This window comes from Cryptomeria japonica, chromosome 7 (assembly GCF_030272615.1).
Source record: "Cryptomeria japonica chromosome 7, Sugi_1.0, whole genome shotgun sequence".
Classification (NCBI taxonomy): Eukaryota; Viridiplantae; Streptophyta; class Pinopsida; order Cupressales; family Cupressaceae; genus Cryptomeria; species Cryptomeria japonica.
In genome coordinates, this window is record NC_081411.1 from 652781112 (window position 1) to 652807798 (window position 26687).

A 26687-nucleotide genomic window follows, 5' to 3' on the forward strand; every position below is an offset into this window, starting at 1 on the left:
CCATCCGAAGACCTGGAACCACAAATTCTACAGGGACCACGGTCTCCTTCTTGTACATAAGAAGAAGAAGAAGAAGAATAAAGATTTTGAAGGCTGTGGCCTTCCACACAAGGTTCCAATCGTTGCCAACACGAATGATCTTAGGACTATCTACGTCAACGAGGTTTGGGGCATCTCCCTTCCAATATTCTCTGTATTCCGGCAGGTACACCTCCTCTGTTGCTTGCTTTGGTTCCTCTACTTCGAGCCTGTAGCTCTGGAACATTTCGTAATCCTCCATCTGCCAGTGGAAGAGCCCGTTCAATGACCCCATCTCATCCTCAGAGCACTCTCCTAGTTTGAGAATCCCTTCGTCGTTGGGCTCCCTGCAACCCCGTCCTTCGTCCCTTAGGTCGCCTTTTGCGTCAACCTCCGATTCCGAAGATGATGCCAGTTCCTCACTAACCAACTACGTCCCAAGGTCTATGATAAACTTCCTTCCTCCATTCTCCATAGACAGAGTGTTCTTCTTCCAGTTGTGGGTGGCCTTGGCTACCACCAGCCACCCTCTCCCTAAGATTGCATCATACCCTTTTTTCTTTAGTGGGATTACCACGAAGTCCAGTATGAAGGGTTGTGCCCCGATGGTAACTTGCTGGCCCATCAGTGTCCTGATGGGTTTGATTCCATGTTGATCTGCTCCCAACAAATTGAATGTAGATGGCCACAACGTCGACTTCCCCAGCTTCCGCCAGGTTTCTTTTGGAAGAACATTCACTCCTGATCCACCATCGACGATGGTATCGGTTAGAATGGTGCCAAGGATACCCATCTCCACAATGGTTGGGGTCCTTCCAGTGTTAACTGCCAGCAGCATGGGGTCTATTGCAGACCCCCCAGAAACATCTGTGTGGTGGTTGGTATTGGTGCGTGGTTGGGAGAGATTATTCAACAACGCCGTTCGTAATTGAGGCATCGTCTGGAGGAGGTCGTGTACCTTCACAGGCACCTCTAGTTTTAAAATTTGATTTAGTATAGCCTCCTCCGCCTCCGGTCGGCTGGAAGTACCAGCCGTACCCTTCGCCTTCGCCCTTTCTCGTATCTCTTTCTCAATTTCTTCTCGTGCTTCCCGTACCCTTCGCTTCTCTGTCTCCGGGTTTGGGCACATTGCGTGTCTGGCTTGGGCGCGGGTTACGGCCAACACTTCCTCTTCTTTGGTTTCCTCGATATTGAGCAAGTTGACGCCGGACTTCGGGCAGGTGGTGTCTTCGTGGTCTCCCGGTCCGCACCATTTGCACAAATATTGTGTGGCCTCTCCCTTCGGCTAGTCTCGGGCGAAGTGCCCCCACTGGTTGCACGCTCTGTATTGTACCATCGGTCGGCCTTTGGAGTCGTATTGGATCCGGCTCCTTGTATTGTTATTGTTGTGTTGTCCTCATTTTTGTTTCCAAAAATGAAGGACCACTACATAAAATTTTGTGAAAAAATGAAAATATTTACTCTATGGCATGCTTCCCGAGGCATAATTTCAACTAATCCTTGGAATGGCTTAATCCTTAGTCCATCCTCGAACTACGTTTTGAATTTCATCAAATTTTGGGTTCTTTTGCTATGTCTTTCCTTCAATTTTGGGTTTTAAAATCCCGATTGCAGGTGGAGAATTTTCTTCAAACTACAAGTTTTAATGATATTCATTGTTTTGGTTGTTGTAGGGAAATTTTTAGCTTATTACATGTGCACTTTTATTAAAAGATGTTACTTGCAATTTGTTTTAAATTTCCCTTCCTTTTTTCGTTTTTTTCTAATTGTTTTTTGGTCATGTTTAGTTAAAATAGGGATTTTTTCGCCTAATTACAAGTAAACTTGCAGTTTGGTCTAAAAACCCCTACTTTAATGGTTTTTACATGTAATAGGGATTTTAAATCCCCATTACATATGTGCAAGTATTTCTAACTTGTTGTAGGGATTTTATTTCCCTTTTACAAGTAATTTAAACTTGTATTCCTCTCCAAAAAACCCGATTTTGCCTTGCAAGTGCATTTTTGACAATTTTAAACTTGTCATTTGTCTAAAAAATCCCGATTTTTGCTTGGTAAGTGAAAAAGTAAATTTTAAACTTGCTATTTGTCTTAAAAATCTCGATTTTGGCTTGTAAGTGGAAAAAGTGAAATTAAAACTTGTCATTCTCTCCCAAAAACCCGATTTGCATTCCCTTATGCAAAATCGAACTTGTCTTTTTTTCCAAGAAACCCGAAATGCAAGGAAAAATGGTTTTTGACCATTTCAAGGCAATTTTTGTGGAGAAATTGTTAGAGGAGGAAGGCGTTTTGGCTTGCATCCTATTCTCATGCATTCTTGGACACCTTTCATGCCAAATGGAGGTTACATTGACTGGTTTTTCGCCCTAGATCAGCAATCACGTTTTTATTTAATGCCACATTTTGGTTGATTAAATCCCAAACAAGCTGCAATCTCCTAAAACGTTTTGCCCTCTCTTACCTATGCGTGGAGTTTGAGAAGAGTTTTAAGCTATTTAATGATGCCATTGAAGATGCAAATGGTGGCCACGTTTTTCTCCACGTGATTCCTTTGGCCACGTTTTGCAAACACTTGTCACTATTTCTTCTACTCCTCCTTAAGCGTTTCGTTCCAATCCTCTTGGGTGTGCTCTCTCATTGGCATTTCGGTTCTCCAAGTTTGGAATTGCTGCTTCATTTATCAATTTGGGGCATTTTTGCAAAAATGTGTTAAGGGTTTGGCATTGCGGATTGCTTCTATTTATTGGTTTTCCTTCTTCTTTCCAAGAATTGGTTGCATTTCTTGAAGAGGCATTTTCAGTTTAAAGAAAGGTATGTTCTCTTTCCTTTGTTTACTTCATTTTGTTATTTTCTTGCTCTCTTAGTTGTCTTTCTTAGTTGCATTTTTGGAATGTGTTGTTCTTCCCCCAAAAATCGGTTTTTGTGAGGGAATTCTTCCCTTGGTATGCAATTTTTGAATTGCATCGTTCTTCCCTAAATTTTCCCTCTTTACTTGTATTCGGGATTTTCAATTCCGATTACAAGTTCGCTGGAAATTCTTGTTCTTCCCCTACGGTTAAGGAATTTAACCATTTTTGGTTGAAATTCCAAGTTGAAAAGTGTGAAATACCCCTCCCTTGCAAATTCGGGTTGTGAAAACCGGATTACATGTTGAAGAGTTCTTCCCATTTTCATGAAAATGACTTTCCCGGATTTTCCCATTTCTATCCATTCATGTTCCCCATATCCGTACTTTCCGTTTCCGTCATTTTCTGCAAGTCAAAATCTCATTTTTCGTCCATTTCTCCATTTTCGAATTTACAAGTGTACTTGTATTCAGGTTTTAAAACCCCGATTGCATGTATGTCCTTTCCAACTTGTATACTTGTGAAAATTCTCCCAAGATCCGAAATTGGTCAAAGTCAAGATTTTCCCATTTCTACATATTTCCCCTCTTCCTCTCACAAAATCGTAAAGTTCAGGAATCAAAGTTTTACCCATTTGGAGAAGGAAGAATGATATTTGCAGTTGACTACGATGTTGCCTTAACTCTTTTAAGTCTTCATCACAGTATCCCAGGTTCACAATCAATGTCAGATTTGCCGGCATCTCCAACTCCAAAGAAGATGAAATACAAATATGACAAATATCAGAACGAGGTTGCACCTTCCCAGGTTTCTTTTCCTTTGGATCGCATCAGAGACACGGAGATAGGGCACGTTGATATGGCAGAATTCGTCAACAGGGTAGAAGATCCACAGGATAGTAACTTGTAGCAGTTGTTGGACAGCCATATTCACCATGCATCATCTTTCCCGGTGGCTGCCCTAGAACCTGAGTTCGTTCTTGCATGCGCCCATCATTTTGACAAAGAGTCAAGAGTCATAAAAAATGATGATGGCGAAGCTATAATCCGTCTTGATGCAGATATGATCGAGAAGGTTTTCAAAATACCTCTTGCACCTGTTTATATGGAAATCACCAAAGAAAGTGCAGCGGAGTATTATGTAAAAAAGGAAAAAGATTGCAAGTGACACATCAATAGGTGGATCCAAGAGCCACGAGCCTCCTTCTCAAGGTGGGCGAAGTTGTACCACTGCGATTTCAAATGGGAGATAGGAGACACCATCACTCTTCCCAGTAGGATGATGGGCCTTGAGCACTCCAATGTCTTTGAGCCATGGATGTATCAGTTCGTTATGTTCATACGATAGTCACATCACATTTCATGGGGGGAAGTCATCAGCGATGCCTTGTGCGAACAACTTGCAGCAGTTCCTACCACCATGACCTTCTTCATGAATTCTTATTTGGTATATTTAGCAGCATCTCTTAGACACTTTCCAGGTCTTTCTACCAAGGGTGATCGTTCACTTATACCAGTTTGGGAATATTATGACCAGTTGCCATTGAGACCCAGCAGACTGCATTTCAGAAGAGTCCAAGATGCATTCTTCGGATATTTCATGTGTCAGTTTGACAGAAATCTCAGGAACAAGAGAGTATCAGATGAGGCATGGGACAAGGTGTCTGAGTATGGGTGTTTGTTTCTGCAATTTCCCACCTTCACTTATATGAGGATCGGATGCTATGATGGTCAGCCATACATGCTTCCCAGATACCCAACTGATAAGATCATTCTTATGGAGTTGGGAAGACAGATCATGGCAGTTCACACTTTTCAGTCTGCTAGAGACAAGGTTGGAATGGGGATTTCTACCACAAATCCATTGAAAATTGGCCGGTATTCCCTTGTCACATCTGTGAAGGCTAAAGCCATGGAGACTGAATTGCAGGAAATTAAGCTCAAAAGGTTTAAACCTAGAGCTGATTTTGATTATAGGGGTATGAAGGAGAAGATCAAGAAATCCTTTGTGCATGTTCATCGCATTGAAGACATCTGGGTAGATCTCTGCACAGAAGCCGAAGTCCTCAAGATGGATTACAGTAGACTCACTGTTGAGCAAATTGTCGATTTGAACTTGGTGGATATCCCACAAGGGATGATTGATGACGGGCATATACTTGATCCTGAATACACTTCACGGAGGGTTGAGGAAGCTCCACTTCCTTTGATCCAATGGTCACACAAGGAGTGCATATCCATCCTTGACAGATTTCAGCCTATCTTGGCCAACACTAACGCATGGCTGAAAAGTAATGCTATTAGACTTATAAAAATCAAGGTTGGTAAAGAAGATGATTCTACGGGGCCTCTTGGACGGAAGTCTGAGATTCAGATTGACAACAAGGAGGGTGCTTCATCTTCAGGCACAAGGATCAAGTTACGAGTCAGTCGTGCAGTAGTGCTTCCTCCTGAAGAGACAACTGTTCGTGGGAAGGAAAAATCACGATTCCATGTTCAGGTGATCGATCTGGATAATCCAGATGAGGGGCAGCAATCTGATGATGCTCCCAAGTCTCCAGTTTCAGACTCGACGCATGAGGTCATTCCTCCAGTTTCCATCGAGACGCCTCTTTCTCCTCTTGATTTGCTTGTGGATGAGTTTCCTCAGAATGCAATTCCCATTTCAGCATACGAGCATCTCCTGATCATCAACAAGAGAGTGTGTTGAAAGTTCTTGAGAATATTCCTACTTGCATTTAGTTATCAGAAATTGATACTTCCACTTCTGGTTTTGAAGAATTCATGAGGCAATCTTCATGCCCATTGGTAACTGAGCAAACCGTGGTCGCTGTCCAAACAGATATTCCTCCCAGGATGACCACGGTGATTCAAACAGAAACTGCTTCTCCTTTGCCTACAGCTGCTATTGGAGGGGAGTTGATGACTTTGCCTCCATGGCTTAGTTCTTTCACCCCGAAAAGGAAGAAGCAAGAAATCTCACCTGACGCCTTTGACTATCAGCAACTGAAACAGTCCACATCCAAAGTTGCTAAGAAGGCCAAGACTATCTCCAGAGTAACTGTTGACAATAACAAGATGAAGGTAGCTGAAATTGTGGAACCTATTGCAGATAAGCCACTTGATGAAATGTCAGCTGCTGATTATAAGGTTACAAGGATAGAGTTGGGCAAGCAAACGCACGAGGTTATTAAACATGATGCTCAGTTTTCTGTTGCTTCACTAGTGCAAAGGTGTGATGATCTTCTAGCAAAGAAAGACAAGCTAGAAGAGGAAAACCGACAACTTATGGCAGCCGTTCATAAAATTACAAAACCTGCTGCTGAAGGGAGTAACTCCATAGGTTCTTCTGGCTCCCAAGAATCAATACGTGGAGTGGAAAGGGCTGCTCAGAAAGTACAAGCACTGGATTCTTGGGTTGATCAACTTCATGATCAATGTGTACAGGTAACGAAAGACATTTTTTAGATGATGTCTAAGTTAGAGACTGTTGAGGAGAAACTGGATCAGACTTCTAATACTTTCAAAAAGAATCTGGAAAGTGTTGAAGAAAGTTTGACAATTTGGCGTACCATGCCCCAACAACAGCTGAGTGTTCTACAGGAGCATGCCATCATCTCTTTCCAAGTCATGTACTTGGAATTTGAAGAACTCCTGGAAAACAAGACCCTTGTTCTTAAATCCCTCATTGAGGAGATCGATGATGCAAAGAGATTCCGGGGTGAAGTTTTTCGAGATATTGTCTCACATTGTGGAAGGGCCTCTTGCAACATAGTAAGTCAGGATGGAGAGCTGATTCCAGAAGAAGAAGTTCTTGCTGATTTACAAATGAGGATTCATAATGAATGGAGGAGCGAACAATTCACGACTGCTTCAATTCAGACATTGATGAAACACCAAGCCTTTCTGCATGAAATCCAGTCTATCCTGGATAAAAACAATTCTGTGCTCCTTCGGTGTCACGACACTATTGTGAAGACCATGGTTGTTGCCAAGAACACCCATGAACCAAATCCCGAGGAACTACAAGCGAGCATCCGAAAATTTCAAGGATTTGTGTCTTCACAAAATGCAACTTAAGTGTTTTTCAACAGTTAGTTGAATTTTCCTTCTTTTGTAATCTTTAGTTGTAATTTAGTTTTGACAAGTTACATGTAAAAATATTTTTTATAAAAAGCAAGTTACACATTACTTGCACTTTTGTAATTACATGTAAGGCAACTACAAGTTGTGTCTGATTAGGACTGTAGTTGGAATAAGTCTTAGTTAGTTGGAGTAACTCTTAGTTAGTTAATGAAGTCTCAGTTAGTTATTGAATGAGTCTTGGTGGTTGAGAGAATCTCTCAAGTTAGTTAGGATCCTCCCACCTTTTTCTCAAGGCTCCTCTTCTATAAATACTTGAGGGGTCTATTGTGATTTTTATCTTTTGGAAAGCAAGCAAAAACTCTGCCAAATTTACAACAAGAAGTCTTTGAGCTTATGTATGTGAATTGAAGGTTTTGAAAAATAATAAAGAAGGATTACTCAAGTTTTGAGTTTTTGAGCTACATGTTTGAGTTTGAATCTTTTTATTTCTTCCATGCAAAGTGTTTCTAAAGGAGCTTAGTCCAATCTGATTTGAAGTCTTTGAGCTGCAAGTAGAAAAGATTAATTAAAATAGGAAACTCTCTTGAGGGAAAAATTATTGTTTGATGAGAAATAGCAGCAAGTCTTTGAGCTTGCGTCTATTCTTGAAGGAAAAATTATTGTTTGATGAGAAATAGCAGCAAGTCTTTGAGCTTGCATTAGTTTTTGTCTTTGTGTTGAAAGAATAAATTATTCCAGTCTTTCAGCTGTTGTCTTTTATTCGTTGTAAAATTTAGTATAGCAAAGGGTAGATAGGACTTCCAAGTCTTTGAGCTTGATATTGCTGTCCTGTCCCGAAGGAAGTGACGGGAGTCTTTGAGCTTTCAGGAAACTTCATTTCCTTTCTCTCATTTCATTTGAAAGTGGTTACTGCTGTTCATATTCAATCGCTATCCTTTTCTGTGAAGAGAAAAGGATATTGTCTTTCTTGAAAAAAGAAGAAAGATTGCTGTCCCATCCTATTTTATTTTCCAAGTTGTAGTTAGATAGGGGGAGCCTTCCCTTAATTAGGAGAGTTTTTACTCGTGTGCTGTGGTTGAAACCACAATTTTGTATATTTCCTCAAGTGTACAAAATTTTCAACCAACATGTTGTTTCGTCCTCCCCACCGGTTATCTCGGTAGCCTCCCGATGTTGCATTGTTGTTCGCCTGGGAGCTACCAGTACCGTCCGATGTAGTTGGTTGTTCCTGCGTAAGCAATACTTGTTAGTTTTGTGTTTTCATGTTGTAGGGGCATTCCCTAGTTGGATGCCCCATCAACTGGCATATATCACAATAGGCCTTCTTTTGGCAGGAGCCTTTTGTGTGGCCGTTCGTCTTACATTCCGTGCACCAAAGCTCCCCTTCGTTGGTCTTGCTCAAACCTCCCTTCATAACCTTTAGCTCTTTCATCATCCTCAGCATGTCCTTCTGTAGGGCTTGCACCTTTTTGTTGGACTCGCCGTCGCTGCTGCTTCCCTCGGAAGCGTCATCATCCTCGGACGAGCTATCCTTCTTCTTTTTCTTCTTGGATGTCTTGGTCTCGCTCTCGAGATCCATCGCTCTATTATATGCATCTTCGTACGAAGTTGGTGGAACAATTTTCATCTTCTTCCGGATGGAGTGTTTCAATCCCTCCACGAACTATCTCTTTTTCAACCCATCTGCTGGTTGACTCTCCATTTTCCCCAACAGTTCCTTGAGCCGCCGACTATAGGCTCAGGCAGTCTCGTTCTTGTTCTGCTTTGTGCCATAGATTTCGGCTACTATTTCATTGTTGTCTTTGAGGAGGCGAAACTCTATCCCGAACTCCTTCTTTAGGTCGGGCCATGTGCCGACTTTGGCCTTATCCATATCTGAGTACCAGTCGATGGCCACTCCCCTTAAGGTTGCTGGAATTTGTGTTACCCATTCGTCCTGGTCGGTAACACCTTTCGCTGACCATATGGTTTCGCAAGTGCGGCAATGGCGGACGGGATCTTCCTTCCCGTCGCCGTTGAACTTCGGCAGCTTCTGCTTACTTGCCATCCCACTGCTAGGTCTCACTCCTCTAGTGCCTTGTGTGCTTGTACCTGGCGATCCTCCGCCTCCGCCTCCTGCACCTGACTCTCCACTCGTGGGTCCTCCGGAGAAGGTTGTTGACCCCGAACCGAACAAATTGCCTCCCGTACGGTACCCTTGTGCTCCCTCGGCACTGTCGGCCGTACTGTCACCTTCGGTCATCTCCCTCCGGTTGTCCTCCGAAATGGACAAGTTCTTTAGTAGGTCTCTGGTAGCGTCGATCAGGTTTAGACTTCGCCTTGTTTGTTCCACCAACTCTTCACGACTTCTTACCCTACGGTGGTTTTCTGGTGAACTGTAGAGTTCTCCTTCGGCACCCTCCATGACTCCTAGGTTCCCTTCGGGCAACCCTACGACAGTGTAGAGAGTGTAATTCTCTCCGTCTATCTCTGCCTCCGCAACCTCCGTGACACCTACTGGGTTCCCTTCGAGCAACCCCTCGGTCGGTCGTCCCTCGGCAAGCTGCCTTAACCTACGCCTTCGTCCTATTTGTTGTCTGAGATTCAACGCTCTTTGTGCCACTTCCCATTCGTCACTTTGTATCTTTTTATTTTTGTCCTTATTTAGTATATTTGGCATAAATCATTTCCGTACATAGCAAGCACACACCATGTACACAATTTTAAAAAAAAAAAAAATTATTTTCCCTTTCGGCCACAATTTATATCAACATTGTGCCGGGATTATTACAGTGTTCAATTTCCCCTTCGCCTCTTGCCATCACTCTGCATCCCAACGACGATTGTTCTGTTTGCGTGTCGTCGGCCTCTGGGTTAATCTCACCGACGGGTAGGCCCATCGTGTCCGTACGCCATCCGCTCCTTCCTTTCCCGAGTATGTCTAGGCAACGACGCCAAATGTTTGCCACATACGGTAAACGATTAAATGCAGAAAGTAAAGGCACAAAACATAATGGAAATATATTAAATAACCAGTCTCTGTATTAATTCAACAGTCCATTTACATCAAGTGCTTATAACATTAAACCCAGATACAACTATCATGATGATACTAAGAAGGAAAAGTATGCAATATATAATACCCGAAGGGGTGTGACCAACCGTCGCGTCTAACTGCCCTTCGGGACTACTAACTAATTGACTGCCGTAACTCATTATTACCGACGACAACATAAACATAACATGACAACATAACATAATGATTATTCTCGGCAACAAATTGTATATGATAACAAAGAGAATATTTATGAATGTGTGTGCTTCATAGATTCGGCTAATATGCTTCCCAAAGGTCTTGGTGTTGAGTCCTTTAGAGTTAAGTATGAATATGCCTCGAAAATGCCTTTACCTTTTCTTTCTAATTATAATGCCTTTGCCACTCCATTCAAACAAAAAACTAAATACTAACTAGGTACTCTTGACAGCAACAAATCACTCTATGAATAGGCTATGTGCAAATCTAGAATGGATCTTATATGATAAAAATAGCTGAAAGGCAAGCCTTAAAATATTTTTGGTCTTAACTATAAGATTTGGTTTGGTGATGGGTATTTCAAGGCTACTAGAGCTTTCATGACTACCAACATCTTAATCCAAATCCACCAATCAGAATGGCTCTAATACCATATAAGAAATATGGCAGTCATAGAAGCCAATACTTTTATGGAAGAAATAACAATGCTTCTTTTGTTTCACACACCCTCACATTCTCGTTCAATACATATTTATAGGAGTATTATCTCCTAAAATATAGGAGTACTAGTATAACCTCTTATAACCACTCCTTTACTTGCACAAGTTGTTCTAACAACTTGTAAAACAATCCCGTATAACCAAATACAATAATATTCTAATGTAATGTCCCCTACCTGATCTATTTCAACATATTAAAATTGATTGATATTCTTCAATTAGTTATTAACAAGTGCTTGTCTATTTTCCTCACTAGCTGATTAATTTCATTATTCATAGTTCTTAATATAGATATCAAACCCTGCTACTATTTCAATTTTAAGGGAGAAAGTTTACATATGTTACCAAAGCGCTTAGAGACCAACTACAATAGGTTCCCTCAAAGTTTACAGATCCAAGCCCTTACCTATCTTGGGTCTATACCCTCAAGGCTTATGGGTCGCTGATCCCCACCCTATCTTGGGACTTAACCTATTGCTTGGATTTAGACTGCCTTTCTTTGGAACATCTCAATTCCATCTTCTTAAATATTGAAAGCAATAACAAGATTCAGACTATAAGTATATATATTTCTTATGTATTATGAATATATATATGAAATTAAGTATGACTGTCATACATATTGTAGTCCATATTAGTATTACCATTAATTCTGCATAAGAACATTATTAGGCTTCATATATTAAGCATACTTATTAATAAATATAATTTTATCATAACTGAATACTATTCATTATAATATTTAACTTAAGATTCTAAAACTAGTTTGGATTTTGGAAGACAAAACTTATCTGGATAACTTCCTCCGATTTGTATACCTGACGTATATGCCTTAATGTTACAATTTGTCGTCACGTATAATCTGATTAGTCTTCAGTCTGATATATATATATATATATACACTAAGTCACCATGTTCGGCCGAATTTCATCCTTGAAGTTCGAAATTCACCGAACAAAAAAAAAACCAAAAAACGTTGAAATTCGAATTTAATTAATTTTTTTTTTTATTTGCCTTCTTCTGTTAATATTTTTTAAACACATCTTCAGTCTGTCGTGAGTCGCGGCCCGCAGGAGAAGTAGTCGCGGACCTGTGATAGTCGCAGCCTGCAGGAGAAGTAGTCGCGGACCCATGATTGTCGCAACCTGCAGGAGAAGTTTGCCTGCCGTTTTTGCCGCCGTTCGTGCTCCTATGGTTTATATTTTATAAATATGTCATCTTTTTGTAACGATTTCAAATCTATTTATCAATGTTAAACTATTTAGACAATTTTATAGATATATTACATATATTTATTAAAACAATTTAAAAATTACATATGGCGAATTTAATTCGAATTTTATACATTTCAAATTTTTCCCTCATCGAACTTCATTCGAATTTCAAAGTTGTCGAACTTTGAATCCGAATTCGAACCTGGTGGCTTAGTATATATATATATATATATGTATTTTGATTTATTTCTCTGTCTTCACATAATTCTCTTCCTATTATATAGATTATTAATACCCCATTGCCTAAAAGCATTAGTTATATTTAAAGGTTGTGAGGCCAGACAGATCTGACATATGTCAGATATGGTCTGCCACTGCATAGGAAATTAGGAATGACTGACATACTTATTGCAATCTATATTAATATTAGTATTAAATTCTGCATAAAACATTATCAGACTTATTACTTTTTTAACGCCCCCTCCCGGTATTTCTATCTTAAATGACATATATATATTATTTCCTACCCTTACGTGGAAGGGCCACATCTCTTTCCATTGTTCACGTATCACACCCCTACGTGAATGGTCATGCGCTTCATATTGTAATTATCGATTGGCATTGGTCAACCAATTCAAACCCAATCATTGAATACTACCGATTAGTTAATAACTATCGGTTAGACTAAATATTGCTGTGTCAATTATAACGCGATTTAATACTGCTGATTGCTAATGACTATTAGTTAGATGAAAACAGATATGTGAAATGACAACTTAATACCACCGATTAATTAATGACTATCAGATGTGATGAATTGTTTTATAAGTATCGGTCCATTATGGTTTTAAGTTTCTTTGATACGTGTTACCTAGTCTCTTTGATACTTGTTACATATTATCATTTAGTTTTCTGATCTCATCATAACATCTTCACAATGGCAATAAAGAGGAATCGGGCTGTATTGTCTTCAACCAATAAGCTATGACGGACGTCTTGGTCTGCAATGTCTTCACTGTCCTTGTATAATCATAGTATATAGTGTTGTTTCTATCTATCTATATATATATAATGATCAAGGAGGGGTCATGACATCTAATAAACCATATTAACAATAATATTAAGTTGTTTCTCAACAACTTAATATTTGTTACCATCTGTATAATGCTAATTTAAACATTCATGTGAACACTAATTTCTTAGAAAACAAATCTATTAATTCATTTCCTATGCTGGCGCTGCAACAAGGATGGTTTTTCCTAGGGCGATTCTCTGGAAAGAGTGGGCAGGAATTTTCCTTCACGGATGGATTCCTTTGAGGGCTTCCCATTGTAGATGGGTCTTCCTCAAATAGCTTTAGTGTGAATCTCAACACAAACTCCAATAAAGATTGCTTTCCTAATGTCATAGAGATGGTCTACTTATTTCAAATATGCAGCAGTGCCAAAATGTAGGATTTGTCATTCATGTTCTTCATTTGTTATCTAGAATATCATAAATCATGCATAGGAAATACAACTAGTTATCACATGGTCCAGTAATGCATAGAACACCAACTGTTCTGTGTTGGAATATTATGTCAATGGTAGAACATTAATTTGTTTTGCATAGGATTATCATATATACAAAGAATGATGGGTGAAAGCCTATAGGAATGAGGATGATTGCTAAGTAATTTAAAATCAAGTCTCGTTTTATTAGATCTAAAAGTATAGAAAGAAAAATACTATCCAAAGTCAAACCATTTGGACATTCTATTACGCTTAAAACCTTTACATTTTACATTTGCCAAATTATTAAGTTCTTGGTGTGGTGAAACTAGTTTTGGCCAGTTCCATTAACAGTAAATCCAAGTATTCATCAGTTAAAACTGATGATATACACTTTCTATCATTGCACATTTAGAAAGTACACAAAAATTTGAAGTTTGGATGAAACCAGCTGTAGAAGTCCTGCGTGCAGTTCAAATTTTAGGTTTCTATTAGATTTCTTATCTGCGTTTCATCTCCCAGTGGCTTTAATCTTCTTAATTGACTAATGCTTCATCCTTGATTATCAGTTTTTTTCCACATTGCTCACACCTTTTAGCAATATTCATTCTCATTTCTGATAACTCTTTTACTGTTATAACCCGAGTCTCTTATGGACATCTTTGAAGAATTCATTATATTAGCACACAAAGGTTAAATCTAATGGTTCTAGTGTTTGACTTGGTGATCATAACTTTCATGCTTGATTCTTGCTGGTACCAGATTGGTAATGGTTTTGTGATAAATTTAGATTAATCCGGTTGTTATTCATAGTTGGATATTTATTCTAGTTACTGATTCATCATCATTTCTAACATGCCATTTGTGGATTTCCTTGCATATGATGACAAGAAGAGAGAAATTAACCCTTGAAACATGTTCATATTTGTATAATTATTCTATTTACTGATTCATCTCCATGTTGAACATGTCAATTATGGATTTTCTTGCATGTCAATTAGCTCTCGAAGCGTGTTTGTTTAAGTTGTAGCTGTGGTCTATACATCTTTAGCTGATCTTAAAAAAAATCAGACAGGGTGAAAGTTTTCCATTTTTTCATACCTGATTTCCGTAAAATTAATCTCTTTCTTGCTGCAGATATGGTTAAAAAATGTTCCTCATACCAAACTTGTGGAATACAAGAAAGATCAGAATTGGGTTAAAATCTCTGGCAAATACCTTGTGTTTCCTGGAGCTGGAACACAATTTAAAGGCGGAGCTTCCAGTTACATCAACTTTATTGAAAAGGTATATTTTTTTCTTTCTTGTATGTTAAAAACCCTTCCTTATTTCACACAACTGGACAGAAAGATAAAGAGCAAGGAAAATTCTGAGTCAGAGAACTACAAGGCACATAGAAAAATTATCATTATCTTTATCTTTTGTTTATCCTTGCAATCATCTCTGACTGCATTATATGCTATAAAATGGTTTCTGAGTTCTTGTGGTGGGATTGACATATTACCATCTCATAAGAAGGTTATCCTATGTACTTTAGGGAATTGGTTTTCTTGTAATGCAAAAGTGTTGATCTCTTGTACTTGTGAAAATTTACATTGCTGATTTAAGCAGAGAAAAACAATGAACAAATTACACACAAATTTACATGGAAAACCTGGTAAAATTATAGCAAGAAAAAACCACGGGCCAAGATCCCTCATATTTTATTTCTCAGGAAAAATTTTTCTGTTACAACAATCGTCAAAATGTATGGAAAACATGACTTTGCATAGCTTAAGACATCCAAGTTGTAGAATCTTATTCAAAGAAAAATTTCTAAAAATTGCTATAAATAGTAAGTCCATTTTTTTTTCTTCGGCTTGGCCTAACGGGCTTGCCAAGATGTCTTTGATGTGCAAGGGGGCTTTGACAACTCTCCTGCAAGCTCCTGTCAGTGCAAATTTTTGTTGAATTGTAGGCCTTCAGCTGTGCTGGGTGCGTATCCAAAGTAAACTACCATGGTACTAGTTGATGACTACTTGTCATTGCTAGAATAAAAAAATCTAACTGCATATTTTTACAATCTTCTGCTTGAAGTCAAGTTTCTACCTCGCAAATAACTCATCATACTCAAAGACCAATGCCAATGCTACCAATCATCCAGTGATATGCAATCCTAGAGAAGTTTTGTACCAAATTAACTTCTCTCTACCAATGTGCTTCATCAAAATATCTGTTGGTTTTATATTAGTGTGTATCTTGGCCATAGATATCTGTCCTTCTTCCACCACCTCACGTACAAAGTGATGTTGAATGTCAATATGCTTTGTTTTGGCATGATATGCTGAGTTCCATGCTAATTATAAAGCACTCTGGCTGTCACAATGCAACACCATGTTATCCTTCTTTACTTGCATTTTTGCCATATATTCAGATTCAGTAGTAGACAAGGTCACCACTATTTGCAACTTTGATATCTAGCTAATTGCACCTCTAGCTAAGGAGAAACATAACCTATAGTGGACTTTCTCTTATCTTTATCTCCACTAAAATACACATCCACATACCCATTAACCTAAAGGCTGCTCCCACTATGACAGATAGGAACATCAAAATTTCCCCTCAAACACTTGAGAATCCATTGCATAGCCGTTCAATTTTCAATACTTGGATTTGCCATGTAACAACTGACTACTCCCATCGCTTGTGCAATGTCTGGTTTGGTGCACACCATGGCAAACATAAGAATACCAACCGCTGATGAGTATGGTACACAAGACATTTGCGTTTTCTCTGCTTCAGTGCTAGGGCACTGCTTCGAAGACAATTTAATATGAACAGAAAATGGAGTACTAACTAGTTGTGCATTTTGCATATTGAAGTGTCAACCATATTTTCTTGTTATTTCTAACTTTATGTGTCCTCATCCAATAATCTGATTCTCACTGCCTAAGTCCCTCATCTCAAACTCCATAGCATTTTGAGCTTTCAAATGGATGATTTTATGCATGTTGGGACCTACTATCAACATATAGAAGTAGTATAATAGAACTGCCATCATACCTTTGAAAGTAGGCACAATGATCAGTCTCACATCTACTAACCCAAACTCATCATGAAGGAATCAAACCGCTTGTATCAACACCTCGGTGCTTGTTTCAAAACATACATCTATTTTCTCAACTTGCAAATAAGGCTCTCCTTTGTTAAAAGTAGATAGCATTGGTCGGATGAATCAAATGTTAACTGGCCTTACAGCCTTAGACAATTATCTTGTATTTATCCGTAAATCTATCCTTATTATTCTAATCACATATAGATATACATTTATCTTTGTAATCATTATTTATTGGTTAATCTTATGGTTAATATTATAATCAATATTATGAATGATTAGTAACAACCTTGTGTTACTAATCATTCATAATATTAATTATTTACTTTACCGATTCGTTGATAGCATGCATTTATCGGTTTTTTGTTTGACTGATTAGATTGCTAAGAACCGACGCTATGTTTGTGGTTATACGTCAGTTTACATTGCCAAGGAGTCACTACTCCTTTGTGGATCATCATCGATTATAAATTCTATGCTGTCGGTGGATGAAAGATACGATAAGCACAGATAGAAACAGATCGACTTTTATCACTGGTGTCGAATATATATTGCAGATCGACCTTCATCACTGTTGATATAGAGACAACATGCAGATTAACTTGTATGAGAATTACTGTTTACACTGTATTCTGCAACAACTCAGATTAAAGGCAAAGTTGTAATAATAAATAAGTGCAATCAATATTATAATATACAGCAGACTATATCATTCTTAATTTTAAATTACCTATATACAAATCTGATAAAAAATTAACATGGTATCAGAGCCAGCATAAGTAAAAGATCTGATCAGACTTATATAGGTAAGATTATGCTCTATATCTTCTCGAATTTCTTCATCTCTCTTCTACACATCAAAATGGTGAAAGGTGTTAGATTTGAGGATCGTCTTGAAGGAGCTTCCAACTTTGTATCTTGGAAGTTTAGGATCATGATTGCCTTAAGAGACAACGAATTAGATGAATTCGTAAAGAAAGCTGTACCTGAACCTGATGAAGAAAGTGAAAAATCCCAATGGATGAAAAAGAACAATAAAGCTATGAAAATGTTGGTTGTTGCAGTAAAAGACCACATTGTACCGATTATCTCAAGATTGGAAACGGCCTATGATATGTTCAAATCATTAGAAAGTATGAATGAGATAAATAACACTAGTAGAGCTCTCGCATTAAAGCAACAACTCCACCATGTTAAAATGATCAAGGGCGAAACGATCACCGCATACTTCATGAGGATAACCGAACTAAGAGACCAGCTCTCCACTATTGGTCATACAATTGACAGTAAAGAGTTAACCATGTTGGCCCTTAATGGTCTCCCTTCTTCTTGGGAAGCATTCATTCAAGGAATAAGTGCACGATCTAAACTTCCTAAGTTTGATCGTCTAAAAACTGATTGCATTCAAGAAGAGTCAAGACTGATCACAAGAGGGATTGGACAAAGCTCCACGAATGAAGACATTCATGTACTAGCCACACAATCAACCAAGAAGAAGGGAAAGAAAGGATACTTCAAGAGGAAGAAAGACAAAAAATCAAATGGTGTTTCTACGTCCAAGAGAAGGAAGGATATGTCAAAAGTACAATGTTTCAGATGTGACAAATATGGTCACAATGCTATGAAATGTCCTACCAGGACCATGCCTCAAGCCTCCATTGCACATGTTGACGAAACCCTTCCTCAAGGAGATTCAGATGGGTTCATCTTCTTTTCAGCTCTTTCAAGTCATGTGGCTACCGGTCACAACACGTGGATAATTGATAGTGGGGCATCACGCCACATCATAGGATTTAAAAAACATCTAGACAACTTGGTGGAAAATACTTCAAATGAAGAACTAGGAACTTGGGAACCTGGGGGTTCCGGAGTTCCAGGGTTGAAGACTTAGGAACTTGGGAACCTGGGGGTTCCGGAGTTCCGGGGTTGAAGAACTAGGAACTTGGGAACCTGGGGGTTCTGGAGTTCCGGGGTTGAAGACTTAGGAACTTGGGAACCTGGGGGTTTCGGAGTTCCGGGGTTGAAGACTTGGGAACTTCCTTCTGTCAAGACAACACTTCATGTTGTTTGTAACTAGGCTAAGAAAAAGGGGGATTCGGATTGCCTAAGGCAACATCCGAATCCCTAAAGGGCTGGGCCCTTTTGCCAAAGGGTAACGTGTAGAGCTGGATCCTTCACGCCAAAGAAGATAGCGTGTTCCTAAATAGGGCCAGCCCTATAATGAACACGCCACACTCATAAAGACCTAAATCAAATTGGCGCCAAAATATATATTTAAATAAGCCGACTTAAAAGGGTATATGCACCATATAAATAAAGGCTATTTGGCAAGTTTAAAATCTATCATTCATTCATGCTCTTAGTGAAATTCATCTACCTCTTGGTGTGCGAAAATAATCAGTGAACTTGACGAATTTATCCAAGGAAGATGTAGCGAATTTTGGTGCTCCTTATTGCTGTTAGATGGTGCATTAAAGTGCAGACCTGAGAGACTCATTCTTGCAGACCTGAAGCAAACTTGAAAGTGCAGATTCAGTTGTAATGAAAGAGCAGACCTGGTGAATATAGAAGTGCAGACCTGGTGTATTAAAACGGGCAGATCTGATTCATTCAAGTGTGCAATTTGATGATCCCAGATCCGAGTCACATGATTTGAGTTAAGTATTGTATTGTTGCAATTCAGGATTGAATACATAATCAGACCTGTGGGTCTTTAGTGCTGGGTTTTTTTCCTCCTTGGAGGTTTTCCCAGGGTAATTGAGTTGGTCTCTTGTGCACTTGTTTTCTTTCTTTCGTTTACTTGCTTATCATTTACTTAATGTTAGTTTGAAATTAAATACTGAAAGTCTGATTGCTGGTCCGAGACACAAAAATTTACACTTCACACTTCATAATTCAATTGCTTTTCTCCTTGATCAACCGGGGCAAAGTTGGTCCATGGAACATATCTTTGATCGGTTCTCACTGATGGACCAAGGGTGTCATAAAATGACAACAGTCAGTTTATGAGTGAACCAAGACAAATACATCTGGTTGCGACAAAGCATATTCTGAGATACCTACTTGGCACATTTGGATATGGTTTAAAATATGATGATGTGGACCTGAACCTTCATGGGTATACTGATTCTGATTGGGCTGGGAGTGTAATTGATCGGAAAAGCACATCTGGGTGTTGTTTCACTTTAGGTTCAGCTATGATCTCCTGGTTTAGTAGAAAGCAATCTTCAGTTGCACTCAGCTCCACAGAAGCAGAGTATATTGCAGCATCCTTGGGGACTCGAGAAGTTGTGTGGCTCAGAAAACCTCTTGTAGGATTGTTTGGACAATGCTTAGACCTGTTGACGTGTTTATTCTGAGAGCGTCAAACACAGTATAAAGTTGCCTAACGGTCACTTCACTCTCTCTTGATCAAAGTGCGATTGTATGCTAAGATTGCAAGAAGTTCAAACAATCGACTCCAAGGTTCCTTCAATGCGTGGACGTGACTCAGTTGGCTGATGTGATTGCTGGTAATCCAAGGGGCCTTACGTTTGCATCGTTCTTTCACTTCTTTGTTGTGGCTGGAACTCCATCATCGGATATGACAATTCTGCGATGCTGCTGCTTCGAACGAACTAAAATGAACTGAAAGGAATTTAAAGGGGAAAGGGTTTAGAAGGATCTAAATCTACTCCTAAGGGCAGTGATAACAATGAATAGTGCTCTGGTGGGCAAATTCCAAATAAACCAAGCTCTGCTTCGCCAAGGTCAACTACAACTCCGCAAGAACCGGTGCAATCTTCTGGGGATGTTAGAGGATTTTCAAATCGAGAAAGTACATTTGAATACCCAAAAACGACGCAATCCAAACGACTATCCACAATCGAGCTTAGCACAAATTTAGGGGGCTCAGACTAACTTTACATTGCAACTTACAATCAGCAAGATGCAAAAAGTATGAACCATGGAAATTCATCAGACACCATTACATTCTCCATTGAAATCAAAGCACTTTACTATTTCTAATCTAAGTGAGGAAGGTGAAACCATGCAAGCTTTGAAAAAATAATTTAAGTGGACACCATCAGAGAACAATGTTTCACTGTTATTATCTCAAAACTTATTGCAACAATTTCATACAAGTCTCCCTCCCTTATAAATGAGGGGGTCACCCCTTTATATAGGCCTCAAGCCATGATTACATGCAAAACCCTAATTAGGGTTTGCCCAAAAGATTCTCCACTCAAGGTGCAACAAGGTGGGAATCTCCAATTAATAACCCATCATGCCCATATACAATTAATTCAAAAGTATCCAAAATAGCATCCATTGCGCATTAAATGCACCACCTCCTTCAAATTCGCCCAACATGCATTAAACATTCATCCATGCAAAAATCACCCCATCATGTCATAAATGCTCCCTCATTTCCACATGCGACGGCTGCATACAAAAGGAATCTGCCACAAATTCAACATGCAATGATCGGGTCGCCATTTGGTCAAATATTCGAGCAATGAATGCGCCACCATACTGCCATGCGTTCAATAGATCATCACCATGCAAGTGGACCCCGTCGTCGTATATCCGCTCCTGCACATCTAGAATTGTTGGAGAGAGAATTTGATTCAGGAAGAATTTTCTTGAAGTTTCTCAAACTTTCCTTGCTTTGGAGGAGATTTTCAACGTTTTTATGCCATCTCCTATTTTTTAGGAATTTCCACAATTTTAGGGTTTTGGTCCAGCAAAGAGAGAATTCTCTCATGAATTCATATCTTCAAAAATTTCTAAATTTGGACGTCATTTGAGCCCTGAAAATGGATTTTTCAAAAATTTTCTTGGGGGGGAATTTCTTATTCAGAATCAGTTCATCTTTGATTCCTTCCTTGCCTTAGAAATTTTCATGTCTTAGACAAATTTGCTTAGTTTTCTGGCTTGAGCATGGAATTCATTTTGCATGGTGGAATTCATCATTTAAACCTTCCTTTCCTGTCTTTGAACTTGGGCGCTGAATTGGCTTGATGAAGGAATTCATCCTTTGCATATTTTCCAAAGCCTAGGCATTTTGGCGCCCTTTCATATACATGGGTGGAATTTCACATTGAAGGAGGAATTCTTACTTTGTTTGAATTATCCATTATCCCTTGAATCTTGAAATTTTCTCCATCTTCCACGCCTGGTGTGTTTTGGCACCTTCCTGAGTGCTTAGGCGGATTTTCACCATGGAGGAGGAATTCACAACCTTCTCTTTCCTCCATGACACTTCAATTTTGGCGCCTTTCTCAGGATTTGGGCGGAAATTCAACATGGAGGAAGATTTAATCATTTTGTCTATTGTCCATGAGCATACTACTTTAGCGTCCTCCTTTGTTCCTAGGCGGCATTTTGACTTGGCCAAGGAATTCATGATTTTCAAAGTTTTCCATGAGTCATCCATTTTAGCGCCCTCCCTCATGTCTAGGCACTATTTCTCTCTGTGGAAGGAATTCCATTCCTTGTCTGTCTTCCCTGAGCATTCCATTTTGGCGCCATGCAAATGTCTTGGGCAGATTTTGCTCTTGGTCATGGAATTCATACTTTTTCCATCTCTCCATGCATACCCTACTTTGGCACCATGCAAATGTCTTGGGCGGATTTTGCTCTTGGTCATGGAATTCGTATTTTTTCCATCTCTCCTTGTCAACTTCACTTTGGCACCCTTGGTGAAGTATGGGCGCTAAAACCACCTAGGCAAGGATTTTCACATTCTTCACATTCTCCATGGACTCCTTTGTTTGGCGCCTTTGACCAAACTTGGGCGCTGAATTGACTTGGGGAAGGATTTTCATGATTTTTCCTCATTCTCTTCATCAGGATATATATGAAATATAACATTTAACTTATACTTTAAGTTATATTTCATATATATTGTCAAGATGTTTGAGAGTGGTTTCAGGTCCCTAGGAATCATAATGCAAATTCTAGATTTTGGAAGATCTTTCAAGTTTTCAGACTTAGTCAAATTTCAGGCCATTTTCAGATCAGGATGACATTGGTGAATTGATGTGAATTTCTAGACTTGGATGATTTTGCATGCTTTCCTCTTCTGGATGATCCAACTTGTCTGCCTTCTGACTCTTCCGGATTTAGAAATGGTCTTCAGGAACGTTCGGTCTTCAGCGTCTTCAGAGATATTCAGCTTTCAGTGTTTTCCTATGAAGATCCTGCCAAAAATAGATTTTCCCAAATAGTAAGTGTTTCAAAATGTTAGGGTTTGGACAAAATAGGTCAGGAAAGCACTTACTATAAACAAAAACTTACTAAAAATAGAAATTACTAAAAATAGAAATTACTAAAAATAGAAATTACTAAAAATAGAAATAACTAAAAATAGTAAGTTTGATTTTTGGCAAAATGACGATATTCCGGGACTCAGTAAAATCCCTAAAAAATAGGAACTTTCTAAAATTAGAAAGTTGCTCCTTTTTGGCTCAAATTTTACTGGGAGGTTCCTCAAAGGGTCCTAATTCCAGTTCTGCATTCAGTTTTTCCAAAACCCTAAAAGAAACCCTCTAAAATCTAGGACTAAAGGCAGAAACCCTAAAATTGATGAAATAGGCCCTAGACTTAACCAAATTCGCTCAAACGAAAAGTAGATTTAATCAATATGACCCCTAAACACTTGCAAAGCAGGGAGACTAACAAGACTGCTGCAAAAAGACCCAAAAAACAAAGCCAAAAGACCGGAAGGGCCTGAAAAGAAGGGTTTCTCCATTTGCAATGGGGCGATGTGTGAAAACGTCACAACAAGACCCTACTATCATCTATTGTGACAATTAAAGTTGTATAAAGCTTTTTGTCAATCCTGTGTTTCATGATAGAACAAAGCATGTGGAGATTCCTTATCATTATGTTAGAGACATGGTGGAAAGGAATGTTATTCACTTGAGATATGTTAGTACAGATGAACAAATTGCAGATATCCTCACCAAGCCCCTTGCTAGAATAAAGTTTGCATACTTTCGAGGTAAGCTTGGTATGGTGGAAAATGTAGCTTTAGCTGAGATTGAATCTCAACTACATTGATTTGTTTTCATAATACTAATGTATTCTCTTAAGATGTTTAAAGTGTAAACTCTTATTAATAAAATTTTATTAATCTGATATGGTTCATGATTAGTGTCATGTGTGTGACTCCATGACCACATTGGTTCAATGTTTGTTGAGCCCTTGTGTACATTATTTGGAGGTGACGATCTCCCAATGATGGACACTTGTATTTCTAATCTTTATTGTAAGGTGACGATCTGACAATATTGATCTTACCATCATGATGGATATCATGAGACGTGATATCTGTGGACATGTCATGATGGTTGTTATCTCTAAGTAATATCTGTTCATGGTGGATTTCATGAGAAATGATATTCGTGGATATGCCATGCTAGATGATGTTACTAACAGAGATGTTCATGGTGGATATTATGTGACGTAATATCCGTGGACATGCCATGAATCTATATCCTTAAATTTGACATTAAGGTGGATATCATGAGACGTGATATTCGTGGACAAGCCATAATGGTGGGTATTACATTATGAGATCATGGTGGATATCATTAGACGTGACATCCGTGGATATGCCATATCTCCTAATATCACTGTGAGGTGATATCTCTGTCTCTTTTAGATGAATCTATTATGATCACAATAAAGTGTTGAAGGATAGGAGACTATCCTCCCTTGCTAAGAGGGAGTGTTAAAAGTAGATAGCATCGGTCGGATGAATCAAATGTTAATTGGCCTTACGGCCTTAGACAATTATCTTGTATTTATCCGTAATCTATCCTTATTATTTTGATCACATATAGATATACATTTATCTTTGTAATCATTATTTATTGGTTAATCTTATGGTTAATACTATATTCAATATCATGAATGATTAGTAACAACCTTGTGTTACGAATCATTCATAATATTAATTATTTACTTTACCGATTCGTTGATAGCATGTATTTATCGGTTTTTTGTTTGACCGATTAGATTGCTAAGAACCGACGCTATGTTTGTGGTTATACGTCAGTTTACATTGCCATCATGACTCCACATACAAGATTCCATAGGGAGTCGTGAGGATCATCATCGATTATAAATTCTATGCTGTTGATGGATGAAAGATACGATAAGCACAGATAGAAACAGATCGACTTTCATCACTGGTGTCGAATATATATTGCAGATCGACCTTCATCACTGTTGATATAGAGACAACGTGCAGATTAAATTGTATGAGAATTACCGTTTACACTGTATTCTGCAACAACTCAGATTAAAGGCAAAGTGGAAATAATAAATAAGTGCAATCAATATTATAATATACAGCAGACAATATCATTCTTAATTTTAAAATTACCTATAAACAAATCTGATAAAAAATTAACATCCTTGTCTCTTTCCTTAAAACCTTTGGTTGTTGCATATAAATCTCTTCAGAGAGATCACCATGCAGGAGGGTTGTTTTAATATGTAACCTACGTTACCCCATGTTTCTGAACGGGGACGACAGGGGACCGGGGGACACATTTCTAGGAGAGCAATTTTTTTGTCAATTTTGGGGACGGCTAGGGGATAGCAAAGGGGATGACTATATAAAATATAGGGAAAATTTTAAATATAGAGGAAAAATTTAAATGTTCATATGAAAACATGGATAAAGCATGCTTATATACATTATAGAACCTAAACATACATTTGTGTTTAGAATTCATTGTTAATACTCAATATGCATTCATAATTCAGAATTCATTGTCAATATGCATGTGATATTTAACAAAGGGAACATTCCCTTATAATAGAGGAGATAACTTGTCCCATACACTACTGTAAATCTCTTTTGACTTTTTCAAACATAATTTACCAACAATAAGTTTTTTAAAGAAAATATTGTTAGAATTTTGGGTCACACAGCTGTTGTTCCTGGATGCAGAAAACTAGTAGAAACACCCTAAATTTAAGATGCTATTGTTACCTTTGCTAAATTTAGGTGTCAAGTAACCTTGCGATATCCATCTTTCATATTCAAAATTCTTCCATAATAAAAATTTGCAACTATAGAATTTTGGTTTTAGTTTTATTGTCTTATTTTTTTGTACTTTCAGTTTCAAAAGTTTGTGCATGCAAATTAGAGCACTTAGAATTGCTGGTCTCAAAATGGCAGGTTTGATCAAATGTTGAGCTAGTCAATTTGTTTCAAACCCTAATAAGAACAATCTGCAGACCATGTTCTGAATTTTAAAATGGTATCAGACTAGTGTTACTAAAATCTTCCAGGTTCATGAATGGAATTTGTTGCTATTTGTGATTGGGAGTTGCAAGAAGATTTCAGTGCTTTACTTCAGTGATTGAAGTATATCAGACCTGTGAAAGGTTATAGGGTGTGAGTTACTAGTTGCTCTAGTAATTGAATTGTTGATGTACACTTGTGGTAGATTGTTGATTTAATTTAATTTTAACTGATTTGTTCAATTTCAACATATTCCAGCTGTTGCAAATATGACTAGTCTTGGTAGTGAGTTTTTTTTTTTTTTAAATGCCCCTTGATGTTGGGGACGTCCAACCATCCCTAAGATGGTTAGAGGACTTCCCAGATGTCTCCTTCCATCCCTGGGACGACCCAAACATCTTGACGTTAAGGGACACTGTCCTCGAAGTTTGGGGACATTTTGTTTTGGTAAAAAAGGGGATGTCCCGAGTATAGGGACCAGGTTTTCAGACCCGAGGACGCATCCCCAAGTAACGTGGCATCTAATTATTCTAACCCCAAATCAAGATTGGCAACAAGAGCTAAAACAACTATAACAGTACTTAACTGTACAATAGGTGAAAACATTTCATCAAAATATATGTTATTGGGCCCTATTTTAACTCCAGTATGCATGTGGGTTTAGTCCTGTTACTGGTATGGTGTGGGTTTGTTCCTGAGTACACCCAAGCTATCACTTTAGTCTTGTTCCTTGTGGGTCCTTCACAAAAGGACCCATAGGAAACTCGGGTGCCTAGGTGATACCTTGGGCGTACTTGGGGTGTACCCAACAATGTGAGGGGTCTAAGATAGGTAGGATAATGATGATTTCCGTTCCTATTCACGATGTATTTAATACCTGTTAGATTGGATTTGTTGGAAGATGAGGGTTTTGTTGTAGAATCAAGTTGCAAGTAGGAGCATTGTGGTTTATAGCTGCTAGA

At 38.5% G+C, this 26687-nt stretch overlaps 1 protein-coding gene across 8 annotated transcripts in view; it reads left to right on the forward strand.

Moving 5' to 3' along the window:
- Window positions 1–26687, forward strand: part of LOC131071210 (probable methyltransferase PMT23) — a 220136-nt gene that overhangs the window by 28109 nt on the left and 165340 nt on the right. For all 8 annotated transcript variants that reach the window (XM_059207664.1, XM_059207662.1, XM_059207660.1 and 5 more), the window contains one exon: window positions 14522–14671. In XM_059207664.1, coding sequence (XP_059063647.1) covers window positions 14522–14671 — 150 coding nt within the window. The remainder of the gene's footprint in view (window positions 1–14521; window positions 14672–26687) is intronic.